This window comes from Chelon labrosus (genome assembly GCF_963514085.1).
Source record: "Chelon labrosus genome assembly, chromosome: 19".
Taxonomy (NCBI): Eukaryota; Metazoa; Chordata; class Actinopteri; order Mugiliformes; family Mugilidae; genus Chelon; species Chelon labrosus.
In genome coordinates, this window is record NC_140352.1 from 7410319 (window position 1) to 7428567 (window position 18249).

The window sequence follows — 18249 nt, forward strand, 5'->3', positions numbered from 1 at the left end:
GACCACATGACCTTCTTCCATTGCTCCAGAGTCCAACCTTTATGCTCCCTAGCAAATTGAAGCCTTTTTTTCCAGTTAGCCTCACTGATTAGTGGTTTTCTTAAGGCTACACAGCTGTTCAGTCCCAACTCCTTGAGTTCCCTTCACATTGTACGTGTGGAAATGCTCTTACTTTCACTATTAAACATTTTTTCTTTCATTTGATTTCACCAGACATTTAAGGATTATTTTCACATTTCCACATTTCTTCCTGGAAGACGATGGTTCACCACTATCCTTCCAGTTTTTAATAATGCATTGGACAGTTCTTAACCCAGTTTTAGTAGTTTCTTCAATCTCCTTAGATGTTTTCTCTGCTTGATGCATGCCAATGATTTGACCCTTCTCAAACAGACTAACATCTTTTCCACGACCACAGGATGTGTCTTTAGACATGGTTGTTTAAGAAATGAGAAGCTACTCATTGCATCAGTTGGGGTTAAATAACTTGTTCCCAGCTGAAAGATAATCACCCATGCAGTAATTATCCAATAGGAGGCTCAGACCTATTTGCTTAGTTAAATCCAGTTGGTGACTTTTTTTTTGGGGTGGGGACAGGCAGTTTCTTCATGTTAAACATCAATTCACATTCATGCAGAGAAATGTCTGAAAACAGCAGGAAATGTAAGCACCTTAAAGTCACTACTGACTTAAACGACCTCATTTAACTTTAAAGCACTTTGGTGGAACACCGGCTGTGCTGCGTAAAACAAGCTCTTAAAACACTTAAATGGACCCAGAAAACACACACAGACACACACAAATGTCTGCTTTATGTCAATGAACGTATCACAAAATGCGTGTAAAAAATGTTAAAACCAGAGTACCAGTTTCTACTGCGTGTGTCCTCTATTACAGGCTGAGCTGCGAAGGAACCACGATCTTTGACCCCACACTGACACCTATCTGTCTTATCCGTCCATAACTGTTGTGTGATGTTGTGTTGCACCATGTGCAGCTTTGAGGGGAGGAGGGATATACACCCATTCATCAGTTCATTAGATGAACTAGTGAAACCAAATGCTTTCTAATGAAACAGTCCTGCACGAAATCCTCCATCATGACTGTTTTATGGTTCAGTTCATGCTGAAATGAAACAGTGTCAGAAAAGTTAACTTTAACTGTATTATTTTGGAGGATGTAGTTTGTGTTAAGACTTTATTGAAGTGTTTCTGTTATTTAGCCTGGCCCACCAACTAAAAATGGGGTTAACAGAAAAACACAGATCAGCCACAACATTAAAACCACCGAAAGGAGAAGTGAATAACCATCTTGTGACAATTCAGTCTTGCTGGGAAACTTTTGGACCTGGCATTCATTCATGTGGATGTTACCTAGACATGTAGCACCCACCTAGACCAGACCAGGTACCCCCACCCCATAGCAATGACACTCCTTGATGGCAGCAGCTTTAATTCATCAGCAAACCCACACAATACATTAATAAAATTTACTAAATTCTGATTTTGGATTTGCAAATGAATAAAGTCCATTCATAAAGTGGTGAAACAGCTAAAGCTCTGAGTGATAAACCCTCCTGAAGCCGGTACCAACATACAAACAAAGGAGTCAGTTGACGCGTTCGAAGACTTTAAAGTGAAACTTTATTTGAAAAAGATACCGAAATGAGTAAAGTAAGTAAGCAACATGGATTGTATAAATATCTGTGCAACCAAAATGGGCACACCGAGGCACTTTACTGCCTTCTGCTGCCACGACACACCAAAAACGATCCAGCTTTATGTCCAGCTACAAAACTCTTTGATTTCTTTTACATATATTTATTTTCTCCCTCCTCGCATTCGTCAATTCATGTAAGTTATTCTATTGTAAGATCTAATCTAAAACGGCTATGATTTAGAAACTAATCTGAGGTTACAAAAAGGATAAGATGAGTAGAAAGAGGGAGGATTTTTCTTTTTTTTTTTTAAACACAGAAGGTGCAGCGAGGATGTTAATTTCATTTTGCAGTTCAACATAAATTAATGTAATTGTTGTGTTACAGGCGGCCGGTTAACGTGAGAAAACATGCACGCTGAAGTGAAGTCTGAGTCCGGGTCAAAAGGAAAATAAAAGCTTATGTCATTCACGCAGCCAGTCAGGAAATATATATATATATATGTGTGTATGTGCCAATAGGGCCTCACGTAATAAGAGAAAACAGCAACTTGACAATCACTGAAAGACATTCTTCTGCAGCGCTTTGGCCCAAAATAAACCAAAAAGCCTCATGGCACAATTTACTGGATGCAGTGTATTACAGCAGGTGAAGGGTGTTTTTTTTAAAACAATGCTTGTCGTTGAATCTTACAGTGTTAGTTTCTCCTCTCACACAGAGTACACTGAGGGAGGACAGGAAGTGCGACCCAGATTTGTTTTCTTTACTTAAATACACGCCGGTAAATCCGGTGTACGGCCGCCGCCGCCTTGATTCCAACTTTGCACCACGTTTCTTTTTTTTTCTATATTACATCAACTGTTGAATTTACACAACTCAGAAGTCACAACTTTCAGAATACATTCGTTTTTTGTTTTTTTTTGTTTTTTTTGCACAGCAACGTTGACACGTCTCGACACAAATCCCACCTCGCTCTCGCCCCAATCCCCTGCAAATATAGTCGGCCGTCATGCTCATAATCGACGCACGGGTCAAAAAAAAAGAAATAAATACATATATAACAATATGATAACACTGAAGTCTGGTTGGTGGCGTCCTCGTTGGGGCGGGGTGTGGGTGGAGGTTTAGACTCCCAGCTTGTTAGCGATGGTGATGACCACTTTGAGGATGGGCATGAAGGCGGAGATCTCGCTGAAGTTGCTGCTGCTGACGACCTGAGTGTGGACCTCCAGGCCCCGCTGGTAGTTCTGGCTCGCCACGCAGCGGCTGATCTCGTGGAGCCCGTTCAGGATGTTGTGGGAGAGCTGAGGGAAGAGCAAGACACAGCGGTACGTTACAGACGAGGAACTATTTCCCTTATTATCAGACATAACATTATGACCACCTTCCTAATATTGTGTAGGTCTCCCTTGTGCCTCTAAAACAGTTGGAACTCATCAGAGAATGGACATGGGACTTCTGAGGGTGTCCTGTTGTGTGTGGCAACAGAATGTTGTTAGAGGGGGGGCCTTTGAGAGGGGGGGCCTCTGTGGATCATCCCACAGATACTTGATCAGTTTGGGATCTAGTGAATTTGGAGGCAAAGTCAACGTTTTTTTAGTTGTTTCTAAACCGTTGTTGAGGCTGCATCCTGCTGGGGATGGTTGCTAACATCAAGGCGTGTCATTGCTATTGGGTGGGGGTGCCTGGTCTGGTCTAGGTGGGTGCTACATGTCTAAGTAACATCCACATGAATGAATGCCAGGTCCAAAAGTGTCCCAGCAGAACATTGAACTGTCACAAGATGGTCAATGTTATTTACTTCTCCTATCAGTGGTCATAATGTTGTGGCTGATCAGTATATGGTTTCCTATAGACTAAAAGCACAGGAGTAATTAACTGCACTAATAATTCTGGGGTCTGGGTGGTTCTTCGTTCATCAAGCGTTGCCAGAAAGCGAGCAGCGACTCAGTTTGACTTCTCTTTCTGTCCTGGTTCAGTTCTTCTGAATATGAAGAACCCGATAACCTCTCATCTCATTACGAGGCATGTTTCAACCAGTTTTTTTCCAACCGTTCCAGAGATAAAGTTCCTCTGCACGCTATTTGATCGTCCTTCAGAGCCATTTTTATGTAAACAAATTCAACTCTTCGTCAGCTCAGATGATGCGTATAACTCCGTTACTGTTGCTCGTCTGTCCATCACCAAATAAAGACTGATTAGCCTGGCACATCTTTGCCACAGTATTTGATCTTATCGGGACAACGTGCTATTTTTTGTAAATCACTGCCTTGTGTAGAATACATTCTTGGCTGCGACACAGTTTTTCAAGTTACGACAAGTTAAAACGTCGGTGGAACAGGTCCCTACCTCCATCCTGCGCTGTAGCCGTGAGATTTCTTGAATATTCGGCAGTTGGTACATGATGTTGTGCCAATTTTCTACACTATATATAGACTATACTGCCAAAAGTATTCGCTCATCTGCCTTTACACGCATGTGAACTTAGTTAATAGGGTTTAATATGACGTGGGCCCACCCTTTGCAGCTAGAACAGCTTCAGCTCTTCTGGGAAGGCTTTCCACAAGGTTTAGGAGTGTGTTCATGGGAATTTTTGACAATTCTTCCAGAAGCGCATTTGTGAGGTCAGACACTGATGCTGGATGAGAAGGCCTGGCTCTCAGTCTTCACTCTATTTCATCCTAAAGGTGTTCTATCAGGTTGAGGTCAGGAGTCTGTGTAGGCCAGTCAAGTTCTTCAACACCAAACTCCCTCATCCATGTCTTTATGGACCATGTTGGAACAGGAAGGGGTCATCCCCAAACTGTTCCCTCAAAGATGGGAGCATGAACTGAAGCATTCAGAGTTCCTTTCCCTGGAACTAAGGGGCTAAGCCCACACCATAATCCCCCCTCCACCAAACTTCACACTTGGCACAATGCAGTCAGACAAGTACCGTTCTCCAGGCAACCACCAAACCCAGATTGGTCCATCAGATTACCAGATGGAGAAGCGTGATTCGTGACTCCAGAGAACGCGTCTCCACTGCTCTAGAGTCCAGCGGTGGCGTGCTTTACACCACTGCATCCGACGCTTTGCATTGCACTTGGATGCAGCTGCGCGGCCATGGAAACCCATTCCATGAAGCTCTCTACACACTGTTCTTGAGCTAATCTGAAGGCCACTTTGTTATAATACCACTGACAGTTGACTGTGGAATATTTAGTGGCGAGGAAATTTCACGACTGGACTTGTTGCACAGGTGTCATCCTATCACAGTACCACGCTGGAATCCACTGAGCTCCTGAGAGGGACCCAGTCTTTCGCAAATGTTTGCAGAAGCAGTCTGCATGCCTGATTTAATACACCTGTGGCCATGGAAGTGATTGGAACACCTGAATTCAATTATTTGGATGGGTGAGCGAATACTTTTGGCGATACAGTGTATATAAGGATGTACAACACTGTGGCAACTCAGACTGAGATGGACCGTGAGAAATCCCAGTAAATTAAACCTGCTCGGGTACTTTTTCTTTTTACTTGTGCGAGCAGATCTTTTTAATTGTTTGTTGTTGTTGTTTTGTAGCATATAGATAATCACGTCTTACCGACTGCTCCCTCAGTTTATCGTACAGGTGTCCCAAACGTTTGGCTGCGTCGTCAAGTTTCCTCTTTGTTTGCTGAAAAAGAAACAAATTTGTCTTTATGCTTCACACTGAACTTAACAAATTCAGTACAACGCGGGTGCTTCTACAGGCCGAGACACTTACCGGGTCTCCTGCCGCTAGCTGGCAGCGCTGCACCAGGCTGTCGAAGGTGGATTTCAGGACCATGTGCTCCGCTGGGATTTCTTTCTGCTCCACCCTCTCTGCTGGCAGCTGCTGGAGGAGCTGAGCGACACGAGCGGAAGGTGTTATTTACCGTCACTGCTGAGAATTCAGATAGCAGCGCACTGTTACAACACCCACCTGCACGCTGGGCTCCTGGGGCGCTCCAGGGGGTACTTGGGCGTGGTCGTGGGGCTGAGGGGCCTCCACTGGGAATCCCATGACGGGGGCTGTGATGGGGGCTGGAGGAGTGTAGTTATCAGGGACCTGCGTACACAATAACAACAATAAGACATATTTAAGTAGGTTATAAAAACACTATTATTAAACAGAATCGAGAGCGTAAATTGCACCAACGGATTCCTATAATAAAAGCATTATTTTGACAGTAATAGACATAGGGGGTACCTTCTTCTTCCTGGGTCCACCTCGTACTGCTGGTGGATCGTTCCATCCTTCCTGAGGTCCTAAAGCAGAAGCAGAAGAAGTCAACACAGAGAAGTGAGAATTAAAAGAACCTAGCAGCCTTTTTCCTCCCCTTTCTTTTTCGATGCACACAAGCTGCCAAAGATTGCCTGTATAAAGACAATCCCTTTGAGGTTAGTGGCACACACTGTTAAGTAAAAACATGTCATTAAGCCATCCAGATTCTAGCAGTTAATGCGGGAACAAAACAGCCAACGTGGCAAAAATATTCAGGAAGCGCTCAAAAGCAACAATAATATACACCTTTTGAGCTCAAACAGCTGCAAAAACTGTACTTAATTTGCATTATTTATGCGTATTATGAGCGATTCAAAAAGAAAACCTACAAGCTCTTTTAACAAACAACAAAAAAAATAAAATAAACCAGCTCTTAAGTCTGCATTTCACTCAAACAACCACCAAGAAACACAGAAACCCTGCAATCCAGTGTAAAATAACCTAATTCAGAACATTAGTTTGCGGATATACTGTATTTTTTTGTTATATACAGCTGCAGATATTTCTGTTTTTCTGGTCACTCTTAAAGGGGAACTACTGTTTTTTTACAACCTGGACCTTATTTCTAGCATAAAATACGATCGTTTACTCACTCATAACTTTTGTGTCATTTGCACTCATTTAGGGAATATTTAGATCAACGTAACTCCATATAGTGGGAGTGAATGGGGCACCGAGACGCAGCCTTTAAATAACGCATTATTTGCTGCCACTATTTTGTTATCGTACGCTAGTGCTATGCCCCGTAGAGTCAACCTACAGACCCCGGATGATGATAACAGGTAACTCCAGGGGCAACAGGGTGAAATATTGGTGAAATGAACGAGTTTCGTGGCAGATAATGCGTTATTTAGAGGCTGCGTTTCGGTGCCCCATTCACTCCCACTATATTGATATACGTTGACGTATATCAATATTTCTAATATTTCCTAAACGAGTGCAAATGACCTAAAAGTTATATGGGTGAGTAAACGATCGTATTTTATGCTAGAAATAAGGTCCAGGTTGTAAAAAAAAAAAAACAGTAGTTCCCCTTTAAGTGCTCCTCCCCTATTCCATATCCAGCCCTAACCCTGTCACCTTCATTTTCACATAGGGAATTCAGCCAGGGAAAGTATCCTGCAAGTCAAAAAAAAAAGGTGCGACAGCAGAATAAGAGTCTCTCTGTAGGAAAATTAAATGTGATTTTAGGAAACAATAAGAAAAAAAAACAATAAATTGTCTACTCATCAGTTCCTAAGCAAATTTTATGTGCTGTTCGAGCCAGTTCTAGTACGACGACTTTGGGACATTTGGGTTCTCACATTGTTTGTTTACTTTAATAAACAGTGGAGGCATTTCAGGAATCATTGTGTCCTCCATACATTAATTATTCATTAAAAAATACAGAACACGTGACCGGTTTGAATCTCATCCCTCAAAAAAATCCAAAACAAGAATCTGGTATTCACCTGTAGGAGGAGGAGCGACGACAGGGGCTTGGAAGGGTTTTATAGCAGGAGCTCCAGGACCTCCCGGCGGATACCCAGATCCTATAGGAGAATAGGGACCTGTTGGCATGGGTGGTGCAGGCCCCTGATTGTGGAGACCCCCTGGGTACATGGGCACCGGGGCTCCAGGTTGGGAGCTGGGTGGCATGAAGCCCGAGGGCAAAGAGGTAGATGGCATGAAGGTTGTCGGCGGCACCCCAGGGCTGGGCATGGGGGGCAGGCCTACGGGAGTCGATGACGAAGGCGGCAGCTGAGGTCCTGATAAGTTGGCAGCCGGCATGGAAGGACCTGGAGGAGGGAAGGATAAGGGTCCGGCGGTTGGCATAGGCTGAGGCTGGAATGGCAGAAAACCTGAGACACAGACAGACACGATTACTTACAAATAATATCAGAAATACATGAAATAACAAACATTGTGCAAGTGGTCAAACCTGGAGCCGGAGCAGGATGTTGGGGGTAGGAAGGTCTCATAGCGGGGCGGGTTGCGCTGGGCGGCAGGACATGAGAAGAGGGCGGGAGACCGGGTCCGGGGTTGGTTGGAGCTGCTTGAGGGGTAAAAACTGACGGCATAGGAGGCTGCTGTTGTGGAGCCGCCTGGGGAGGAGTGGAAGGCTGGTACTGATTCTGAAAGAAACAAAAAAGAATTCATAATTCCATTTACAAGATCCTTTTTTATTAATAATTAATTGTTCTGCAAATTTTTGTACCATGGTTTGTGCTTTTAGAGTCTGAGCAGAAGGAGCAGAAGGAGCAGGCTTCGCTGCGGACGCGTTGACTCTGCTGAAGGAGTTCGGAGGCTGCCGTCCAACAGCTGCCTCTCCCTGAGCGTGAAACAGTCTGTCTTTCAGCATCATGATGCCGCGCTGTGGAAAGAAACACCCAGATGTGCTAATTACAAACTAAAAATATAATATGGGAGTTCTGAATTTAGGTCACTGCTATGCCTCTTACTTGGTCTGAGTTCTCAGGCAGGTAGGTCATGGCGGTGGCCAAGCTGCCCTCTGCAGCCAGGATGCCCGCGTAGCAGGTTAGCTTCTCGGCCAGGACGGGGCTCTGGACTGCCACCTCGCTGTTGCGGAGGCGCTCGATCGACTTTCGGAGCATCATTACTTTCTCAACCAGATCCTGAAAAATAGACACACACGCCACCTGTGCTTTTACACTTTTCTCCTTCAGATCTGATCACGTTAAAGAAATTATTAAGATTATACCTCTAGGCCGAGAGGGGAAGTGCAGTCTCTATGCATAGCCCAGCACTCCACTAGCTTTTCAATGTTCCCAGAGCAGATGTAACACAGACAGGCCTGCAGGCAGCGCTTCTCCGTACCCTCGTGCTCCAGCCGGCCTCCCAGGGTATCTACGAGGGAAACAAAATATAGAAAAAACTGCACAATCCTTCTGGAGGGAAGCGTCATCACTGTGCCGCTACACTTACCGCACAGATGAGCAAAATCCTCAGGGTGAGCGTACGTCAGCAGAGCAGCGAGGGCCTCCTTCCAGTTATCCAGCTCGCAGCTCTGCACTATGTCTCTCCAGTTCTGCGTCACCACCGATGATATAAGCTGCAGTTGGGGACAAATACATAAAATTAACATATATTTCCTCTTGTGGTTGAATCACCAAAACCAAGATAAATGATACTCTTACCATAGAAATGCTGTTTTTATGCTTGCTTAGGTATTTTTGCTGAGTTTTCTTGAGCAGCTCCTCTCCTCCGCTGATAGCCAGCAGGATGGCTTCAGCGTAGCGGCCGTCGTTCAGACACAGATCCACAGCTCCGTCGAAGTTACCAACCAGCAGCGCCTGGCTTATCAAACCGTCGGTATCTGCAGAGGAAACATAACAAAACACCGTTAAGAGCTTGAGCTAATACGTTTAATTAGTAGATGATAAATAGTTTTTCCAAGATGAGGGATTTTACCACATGATATAGGAATCTGGAAGTTGGAGTTTTCCTTTGGGGTCTGACTGAAGAAGTCTGCCGGTGAAACAGAACCCGAGGTTCTAGCGTCAGCTGCTGCCGTCGCTTCATCCGACCTCTGAAAATAACAGTTTTACAGTAAGCAGGAGCTACAGCGTCCGACAATTAACATTGTGTGTGCGTGTGCAGACTTGCTGACCTCAGTGGAGAGCCGCTGCATCTTTTCTGCCAGATCTTTGGCATCTACTCCGTGTCCATTGGGTTGGAAATTCTTCCCCAGGCATTTAGAAATCTTAGTAAACACAACATTTTTTTTACAGTTAAGACACGTTGCGTGACTCAAGAGGTACGACGACGCACTGATGCAAATTTTAAAGTTATGCACCTTTCTCTCCAGTTCATCTTTGCTGAAACCCAAAAGTCTGAGGAATTTAATTCGGGCTTCATCTTCAAAATTAACCTACAAACAGAGAAACATTTAATAACACCACCACCACACTGACTGACAGACTTAATGTTGTGTCTCAGAACATCAGGAGGGGCCCACCAGGAGGAACTTCCAGATGTCCTGCTCAGCGTCCGACTTGGCGCTCTGAATCTTGGCCTGGCAGTAGTTGTTGAATGAACCCGACTGCAGCGCCGCCTGCAGCTCCCTGGAGCGCTGTAGGAACTCGGTCTCCGTGGTAACCTGGCTCACAAACACTTGTCTGGGGACAGGCTGGGGGCTCTGCACCGGAGGCAGCTTGGGATTCTCAAAGGTTATCAGCTTTCCGCCGAACTGAGGAATGACAAATAAAGCGGATCAGTCATTTTAAAAACACACGCGCACAGAATATTGCACATATTGCGTGTACAGCTGCACTCACAGCAAATGAAGCTCCCACTGGCCTGCGCACCCACTTAGGTGGCTTCTTCAGTGGGGGAACTATGGTGTCCTGCACTGTAGCCTGAGGAACTTGCAGGGGAGGCAGCACCTGCCCTGTACCGAAGGGATCCATTGTGTCAAATGAGGAGGATATCTGTTAAATAAGAGATATTAGAAACTTTAGATTCCAGATTCTCAAACATGAGTATCAGCTCTTATTTTTAAACTTTTAATCATGAGAAATAATGCATTTTTAAAAACTGCAATCCTGCACCAGGTGTTTCTCTTTCAGGTTCTGTGTCATAATCTGTTCACATGTTCATTAGTCAATGTCAAGTCCTTCACACCAGCGCCCCCTTGTGGACAAACTGTGCAGTTCAGATTAAACACATAAAGTAAAAGCCATTACTTTATCAGCTGTGCTTTGCTGCTGCGCCTTCAAACTTCCTCCCATCACCGAGTAAACAGTGATTCTCCCGTCAAATGACGCAGCTGAAAGCAGGGCTGGATTCCTAGGGCACCACTGGATATCAAAACACCACTGGTTTGTTGTTGGAAGCTCGTAAATGACCTGAAATAAAAGGAAAAAGACAAGTCATCACAAGAAACGGCAACAATGAGAGGTAATTCAGGGATGACATAGAAGCAGAAGTTAGTTTCTCATACCTCTCCAGTGTTTGGATTCCAGCAGAGGATCCTGTTATCTTTAGCGCTACTCAACAGGAGCTCAGAGTCAGACTGGCTCCAGGATATGGACAGAATTCCCCTGTAAGAAAACACCAACAGAGGGTTTATACGTGTCATTCTGCAGGATAAAAAAAATATATATAAATGAGAGTAGCAATCAAACTATTAAAACCTCACCTAGTGTGGTTCTCAAGGACTTTAAGAGGTGATGTGGCAAAGCGAAGGTCCCACATCTGGATGACAGGCAGTCGGTCATCTTCAGAGGCCAACACCAACTGAGTGGCCACATCAGGGTGCCAGAGCATCCCTGAACAGTGCATCTGAAATCATACAACAGATGACACTTAAAATAATGAAAAGGGCATTTTTATTTTTCATATGCATATTTTAAATATGCTGGGAGGCTCGAAAAGATGCTGCAGTTTGTTACTGTCCCTAAATCAATGAAGGATAATAAAATAGCAGGCTTTAACTTGAAAAATAGTTATTTTCTGATGAAACCCCCCCCCCCCAAAAAAAATATTAGTTTCCAATGGAAACTATCAGTGGCCACTAACCCGGTTGCTGTGGTCACTGATCTTGATAATGGGCTCGTTCTTTCTCAGGTCCCACACAACGGCTTTCCCACTGGGGTTGGCAGAGGCCAGGATGTGCTGGACCTGCCTGTTCCAGGACACGACGCTGATGTCCTCAGCAGGCTGAAACAAGAGACAGAAGCTGTTAGTGTCAACACAAACAAGCCTAACTGTGCGTATGAGGAAAACACATCCCTCATGAACAAATACTACGCAAAATGCTGCTGGCACATATTTAAATAAGCCTTTGGATCGGTGTGTTCTGTAAATATTTTCATTGATTATTTAGCTAAATGGCTTCATTTTAGGCCACGTGATAAGGCATCAATAACTACATTACTTATGGAAGGCTGCAGATACAACAAAAAAAACAATGGGAGCCACAAACAAAAGTGTTTTTGTGGTTTCATTTTTAACTCAGACATGAAACTACGAAGATAAATTGAGAAGGATACAGCTGTCCGTTGGGGGTTGTGGTTTCAAGTTTGTGTTTTGACTCATCTGTGCAGATCAAGTTAAGGTGTAAACACTACTCGAGACATTTATAAGCCCTGTGGCCTCTCTCATCACCCACCTGTGTCTTTGCTCCTGGTGTCATCGGACTGGTGAAGTTGTTTAGATCCCAAATATAAATCTCGGAATCGTTTGCTCCTGATGCGAGGAGATTACTCTGAGAGAAGAATTAATCAAAAAAGGGAAATTAGAAACATATCGAGATGCGCACCTACCCAAACACACAATTATCAACACATATTTACCTGAAAAGGGTTGAAATCGAGTGCTCGGACGGGTCCTGTGTGTTTGTCACATTGTCCCACTATGGCGTCCGCCCCAGAATTCATTATGACCTCTGGGTTATAGACAGTCAATGTGCCATTTTCGCTCCCACCAACCAGCCTTCCTCCAAAACCATCTGCTCCCATTCCAAAGTTTACCCAAACAATACTGTGCAACCTATGGAAAACAAAAGCCATAATGAATGAATAACTTGTTACCAATGACATAGGGCTGGGCGATAAAACGATAACGACATATATCGCGACAGACACGTGAGCGATATCAATAGAAAATACGTTCGATAGAATTTCACTTGAACTCCGTTAGAGAAAAATAGGAAGAAACCTCAGAGCCAGAACTGCAAGTCATTCTGGGGGATGTAGGCAGAGGAAGGGCTTTAGCCTCTCGACCTATCACGGCCCAGTTAAGCCAGGTTGGTGGCATCAACAACAACAACAACAACAAAAAAGAACGGCGTGGAGTGAAAGGAGAATATGAGTGCGACAGCGCGAGAGGAAATTGTAGATAAAAAAAAGGAAAGGTCACGTCACCAGTTTGGCAATATTTTGGTTATTTTAAGTCAGACAAGAGTCAGACCGATGTTGTCTGCTAACCTGGTGGCGAGGGAGCATATTAATTGTCTCTTGTCTCTTGGTTATTAGTGTAAGAGTCGGTTAAGTTTCATTTATCTGCCGGCCGAGTGAGCGGCGGGTGACTCTCGGTTAAGCAGGGATCCACGAACAGCGGTTATGAGTAGGTTGAGTTTCGTTTCACTGCGTATTGTGCGTGAGTGAGTGAGTGTCTGAGTGCCTTAGTTTGCTAGAGGTCAAGTCGGGGTAGTACGGGATTTTTATGACCTTGTCAGTCAAAATGACAGACAACGAAAAAGTCTAGCGCAACCTCTGATCAAGAGGTACACGGCAGCACGTGTCGTACGACAAAACATCAAAGCGATATAAATAAATAACGGATGCAGTGGCGTATCATTTAGGGAAGGACATGCTCCCAAATCAATAATTATCGATATCGACTGATATGAAACACTTTTATATCGTGATACATTTTTCAGCCGTATCGCCCAGCCCTACAATGACGAAAACATTTTCAGATCAGCACTGCATACAGCCACAAAAGCTCAAATAGCAACCGTAATATCTCAAAAAGAAATGAGTAGAAATCAGACGTGGGTCATGATGAGCAATGACTCTCATTAAGGGAGCCTTGAAACCTCCATGAAGACAGGCCGTGTATATTTTATCCAAGTGGCAACTTTCTGCTGACTAACGCCCTGAATTAGGTTGTTGGTACAAACCCTAGAAAATACGCTGCATTATGAGGATAAGGAAATACACGGGCTACAATCCAAGATACTGAATTTCCCAATCCTCTGTGGCAGTCAACGCCTGTGGCTTGTGATAAAACTGATTTGTTAACTAAATCAGAAAGCAAATAAATGCAAAAAAAGCACGTCTGTGTGGTTGCTGATATTGACTGTGGCTATAAAATACCAACATATGTACCTGTTTGTGGTGGGTAAAGACCCTTTGAGCTGCATTTCCAGAGAGGGGTCAGAAAAATCCGTCTCAAATATCTCTATGGCAGCTGTGGTGTTGAAGGAGGCATCAAGCTGCTGCGCCGATGTCCCCAAAGCCAGGTGGATGGGATGGTGGCCGGCAGGACTCCACGCCTGGTGGGCAGTCCTCTGGATCTCCTTCAGCCTCATCTTCCTCTACAGGTATTCAACTTTCAAATCCTAGGGTAGGCACAATGAACGGACTCCACTAAATCAATACATTTTCTTTGCACAGCTGCTGTGAGTTAACAACAACAACATCCTAAATCTACTTCCTTTATTTAAATTAAAAGAAAGACGAATTGGCATGCACATCTCACATATCGCTGCTTTCTAACTCTTCAAGCAGGGTGCAGCCCTTTTCTGACAGGCTGCCTCCGACTATTACCTGCAACTGCATCAACTTATAAACCCATTAGACCCTACAGGTGGCTTCCACCAGCGTTGTAATGTGTTTATTACACAGATATTTTAACTATATGTAGTTGCATTATAGTGTAATTGATTCAGCTATTGACCATATACATTTAAATAATCGCCAAGCCGTTAAGGAATGATTTTTTTGCTTTAGCTAACCTGTAGTTAGCGTACGTTAGCATGTTGCTAGCATGTTTTACACGCCTTAACGTTTGTCACTTCTTAATATTGTACACATATAAACGTACTACGCATATTACCTAACACTTCCCACTTTTCGCACAATTTAAAAACATAACATGGGCTAGCTGGTAGACGCCTAGCCGGTTAGTTCCAGCTCATAACCGTAGCCGATGTCAATGCTAGCAAGCTAGCTAACAGCCACCACCCCTTGCTATCACGTTTCAACAAGAAAAAAAACGAGAAGCGCTACGTATCCAGCGCGTTTTAACTCAACAAAACAAATACATCCGAGTTTGAAAATGACTTACGCCAACTGTGTGTATCAAAGCTTGACTGTCCGCATCTACGGCAAACTCGAAAGCTACTTATCAGTCGGCCAAGCTAGCAGCTCAGCCACAGACGGTTCCGACCAAAGTGCTCTGCCGTGTTGTCACTACGCTACGGTGGCCGACACGGACATTTTTTTTCGCGTATGCGTAGTGGCCTGAGGTAACCCCAAATATTTTAGCTGACCAAACAAAATAAAATACAAGTAATATATGTGTATATCTAATTATATAATGTGTTCATAACTAAGGATGCAATGTATTTATATATTGTTCTGTGTTAACTGAGTCTTGAAAACTCGACCGTTTATCTTTTTTGATAGGCAAAAAATAAAAAAAATCCTGTTTGGCAAGTTGACATTCTTTCTACGGACCAAAGGAAACCAACACACAGCATTTTTAAGTGTTAACATTAAGTCTTTATTGTTGAAATATATACACAAGTGTAGAACTGCCTTTTTAGTCCTCAGATTTCATAATTTTTAACTTCCTCCTGCTGATTTTCTGGATCCCCTCCATTCTCCAAGTACAGGTTATTGTAGGGATATTGCTTCGGTCCCTGAAAAAAAAAAAAGATGCAAATACTTTGATGAAAATATGAACTAAAACTGATGACAAATACATATATAGCTTCTCAGAAACTTCTTATTTAGTTGACACTGCAAAATGACACTGGAAATATGAACTTAAAGGGAAAAAACTAAGCTAATCAACACATAAAACAGTAGTGAGAAAATATACAAGTTCACAGCATTACAGGATGTCTATGCAAGCTTGTCTGTGAAGGGTATCAGTCATCCAGGTCATGGTATATCACAAAAAAAAGGTTTAATAAAAGGCAGCTGGCAACAAAAGGCAACAAAAAAAAAAAAACTCTATACATCCAGGTGCCTTTTTAAAACCTTTTTTTAGATATGCAAGCTTGTGTAATTAACCGTATAGTACAAGGAAAAAGGTGTTATGACAGTTATGAGGACGATTTGTTTGCCGACTGCCTCTGACAGATAGTCTGTCCCAATAAGGGCATGGGCATTATTACCTACATTCAGACTCAAAACGGGAAAACAATATGTGGTAAAACCTTCTAATATGTAATTCTTATTTTGGAAATACTTTAAAAATTTGTAATGATAGTTCCAGCTTGGTGAATAATCTGTACTATTTAAAAACAAAAAAGGATTTTGCACAACAGGTCCAAGCGGTCAGTCCAACCTGACAAGATAAAGACATAACTGAACTGTAATTACATTTCCTAACATTATATTTCTCTGGTATAACCATAATATTGACAACACTGTACAAATAGAATTTATAAAACATTTCCACATGAACCTATCTGAGGTGAAGCTTAACCGAGTGGAGTTACGTAGGAGTGGAGTTTTGTGAGTTAAAGGAATGTCTAATTTTTTTGCTGAGACGTAACTGAGAAAGAAACCATCCTGACTTAGAAAAAGAAAAGAAGTAGGACGGAATACTGAATCTGGCCCTGGACTTGTGGTACTGACTGATTTTTAGATTCAAATAAGCAGCGGCAACAAATTATAAACAATAAAGAAATAAAATAATTCAGCCAGTGTGGTGAGCCTAAGTCAAAATTTTATAGTAATAATAATAATAAACATCCTTGCACTTTCGGTATATACTTACAACAGGCTGGTAAGCTGGGAATTTCTCCCCAAGGTAAAACATGAACAACATGAACCCGATGAAACCAAACAGCTGTTTGCACATTGAGGACCAGGGCACAACGGTGGGCGACGTATCCACACGGTTCCTGGTGTACATGTCAAATTCCCAGTGCATCTTAAAATTGAGAGAACAATCAGTGATTAGGAGGTGACTGGTGTGCAAACAGAACTACAGTGACTGCACAGAAACAAAAAAACCACGTCTAAAAATCCGAAAGAATAATTGTCTGTACGGAGGACCGCGACAATTCACTTCAGTTATAATCTAGAGCACCCAGACAGGCTGGACATTATCGTGCATGTACAATTATCAGATATACTTCTGCTGAATTTTTAAATTATTTCCAACTATTTCCAGTATCTTACCGGCTCTCCCCAGTTCCTCCTCAGGTCAGGGTGGTCCCAGTTGTGCCATGGGTCTCTCTCATGCTGAGATCTGGCTGGTAGCTTTGGGTAATCACCAAATCTACATAAACACAATAATTGTATATGGTTATCTATGCAATAACTTCAGTTTGTTTGTGAATGATAATTAACAGTCGTATTTGAGTAAATACTGTCTTCATTTAGTTAGATCAGCATAAAAAACAAGTGCACTTTAAACTAGTTTAAACTGCATACTTTATCAAAATGCAACTCACCCCATGCCGTCGTCGGGATATGGTTCATAGTCCTCAACTCTCATGTTGTACTTCTTTGCAGCAGCCTCTCTCTCCTCGGGGGTCCTCGGGTACGGACCAGGCAGACTGTCCTTAGAAAGACCCGAGGCTGAAAAAACAATAAATGCATGTGTGAATGCACCAAAGCGGAGATATAATAAAGAAACAACAATGTTATTCTGTCTGCTTTCACCCTCATTCAGAACAGCGGCGGACGCTAAGCTAGCATTAGCATGTCAAGGTTACGTCCATTAGAGGGTTTAAACTTCAAACCCTGGCGCTCATCGTTGAAGTAAATCACCACACAGTTGAGCAAGAACACAAAAATAACAAATTACCTGCTCTACATCCCGACAAAAGGGCTGAAATGCCAGACCCCTTTCCTTTAGAAAGGGCTTGAGCCCAGCGCCGGAAACCAACACCAGCCATGTTTACTGGCTGCTGCTCTGACAGACTGAGAAGTACGCATGCGCAAGGTTGGAACTATGGATCGCGATGAGGACCAATTCCGCACTGAACATCTGTAAAACACCGTAGACTGCAAAAATATATATTTTTAGATGTTTTATATCGTCCGTGGTAAATACTATGAAATAAATACATATTCGAACTTAGAATACTTTACTTTTTAAAATTTTTTTATATATTGTTTTTATTTTTCTGTTTTATATTACTGCAGTGTACTGGGATACCGGATGTTTTACTCCAGAACATTTATCTGACAAATTAAGTTACTGGTCGCATTAAAAATAGTAATAAATAAAATAAAAATATATAATCTTGCATAAAATATATTTTCAAAAATGAAACATAATGTTAAAGATTAAACCATTTCTAACCTGTTAGTCTTGAGAGTTCGTTATATAGTTTAACGTCAGCGTGTAGCTCTGTCTCACAGTACAGATGTTTATGTATGAGCTTCTCAAATCACTACAGTTCAAATTATCTATTATTAAACCAACGTCATTAAATAAAATCAAATAAAAAAAACACAAAAGGGAAGTCACAATAAAATCAGCCATACTGCTGTGAGTATTGTTTTATTCATATTTATTTTTCAGTTGTCAATGCATCACGTTAGAGGGAAACATGACATGAAAACTCCTCCAGTGGCTGAAGGGAACCAGTTCTCGGAGTGAATG

The 18249-nt window shown here is 42.8% G+C and overlaps 2 protein-coding genes across 3 annotated transcripts; both read right to left on the bottom strand.

The window, feature by feature from the left end:
• Nucleotides 1-1624: 1624 nt before the first annotated feature.
• On the bottom strand, nucleotides 1625-14936 carry sec31b (SEC31 homolog B, COPII coat complex component). 2 transcript variants are annotated; one of them, XM_084567649.1, is made up of 26 exons: nucleotides 14743-14936; nucleotides 13782-14014; nucleotides 12243-12438; nucleotides 12059-12154; nucleotides 11467-11607; nucleotides 11087-11229; nucleotides 10889-10988; nucleotides 10632-10793; nucleotides 10224-10376; nucleotides 9905-10135; nucleotides 9743-9817; nucleotides 9557-9649; nucleotides 9358-9475; nucleotides 9084-9262; nucleotides 8872-8998; nucleotides 8648-8793; nucleotides 8388-8561; nucleotides 8144-8299; nucleotides 7868-8060; nucleotides 7398-7787; nucleotides 7027-7065; nucleotides 5872-5930; nucleotides 5605-5730; nucleotides 5407-5526; nucleotides 5245-5316; nucleotides 1625-2961 (listed from the first exon to the last, which is right to left on the bottom strand). In XM_084567649.1, exons 2-26 carry the CDS (start codon nucleotides 13982-13984, stop codon nucleotides 2782-2784), a joined length of 3672 nt encoding a protein of 1223 aa, XP_084423775.1. In that variant the 5' UTR covers nucleotides 13985-14014; nucleotides 14743-14936; the 3' UTR covers nucleotides 1625-2781. The 2 variants fall into 2 exon arrangements, with proteins under 2 accessions (XP_084423775.1, XP_084423776.1); XM_084567650.1 differs by lacking the exon at nucleotides 7027-7065 and having other exon boundaries at nucleotides 14743-14935.
• Nucleotides 14937-15141: 205 nt separating this feature from the next.
• Nucleotides 15142-17574, bottom strand: ndufb8 (NADH:ubiquinone oxidoreductase subunit B8). Its single transcript, XM_084566944.1, has 5 exons — nucleotides 17446-17574; nucleotides 17090-17216; nucleotides 16815-16914; nucleotides 16408-16563; nucleotides 15142-15319 (listed from the first exon to the last, which is right to left on the bottom strand). The coding sequence occupies exons 1-5, from the start codon at nucleotides 17534-17536 to the stop codon at nucleotides 15227-15229; spliced, it is 567 nt and encodes a 188-aa protein (XP_084423070.1). The 5' UTR covers nucleotides 17537-17574; the 3' UTR covers nucleotides 15142-15226.
• Nucleotides 17575-18249: the final 675 nt, after the last annotated feature.

Bases quoted from the DNA above. Each gene is read 5' to 3' on its own strand.
- sec31b (XM_084567649.1), bottom strand. From the start codon at position 13,984: ATGAGGCTGAAGGAGATCCAGAGGACTGCCCACCAGGCGTGGAGTCCT. The intron at 8,562-8,647 runs GTATAATCTTAA...TCTATTTTTCAG, and splicing joins CTTCCCCTCTCGGCCTAGAG to GATCTGGTTGAGAAAGTAAT. The intron at 7,788-7,867 runs GTTTGACCACTT...TCTGTGTCTCAG, and splicing joins ACATCCTGCTCCGGCTCCAG to GTTTTCTGCCATTCCAGCCT.
- ndufb8 (XM_084566944.1), bottom strand. From the start codon at position 17,536: ATGGCTGGTGTTGGTTTCCGGCGCTGGGCTCAAGCCCTTTCTAAAGGA. The intron at 16,915-17,089 runs GTGAGTTGCATT...GTGTTTATGTAG, and splicing joins TATCCCGACGACGGCATGGG to ATTTGGTGATTACCCAAAGC. The intron at 16,564-16,814 runs GTAAGATACTGG...CTCAATTTTAAG, and splicing joins GGAGGAACTGGGGAGAGCCG to ATGCACTGGGAATTTGACAT.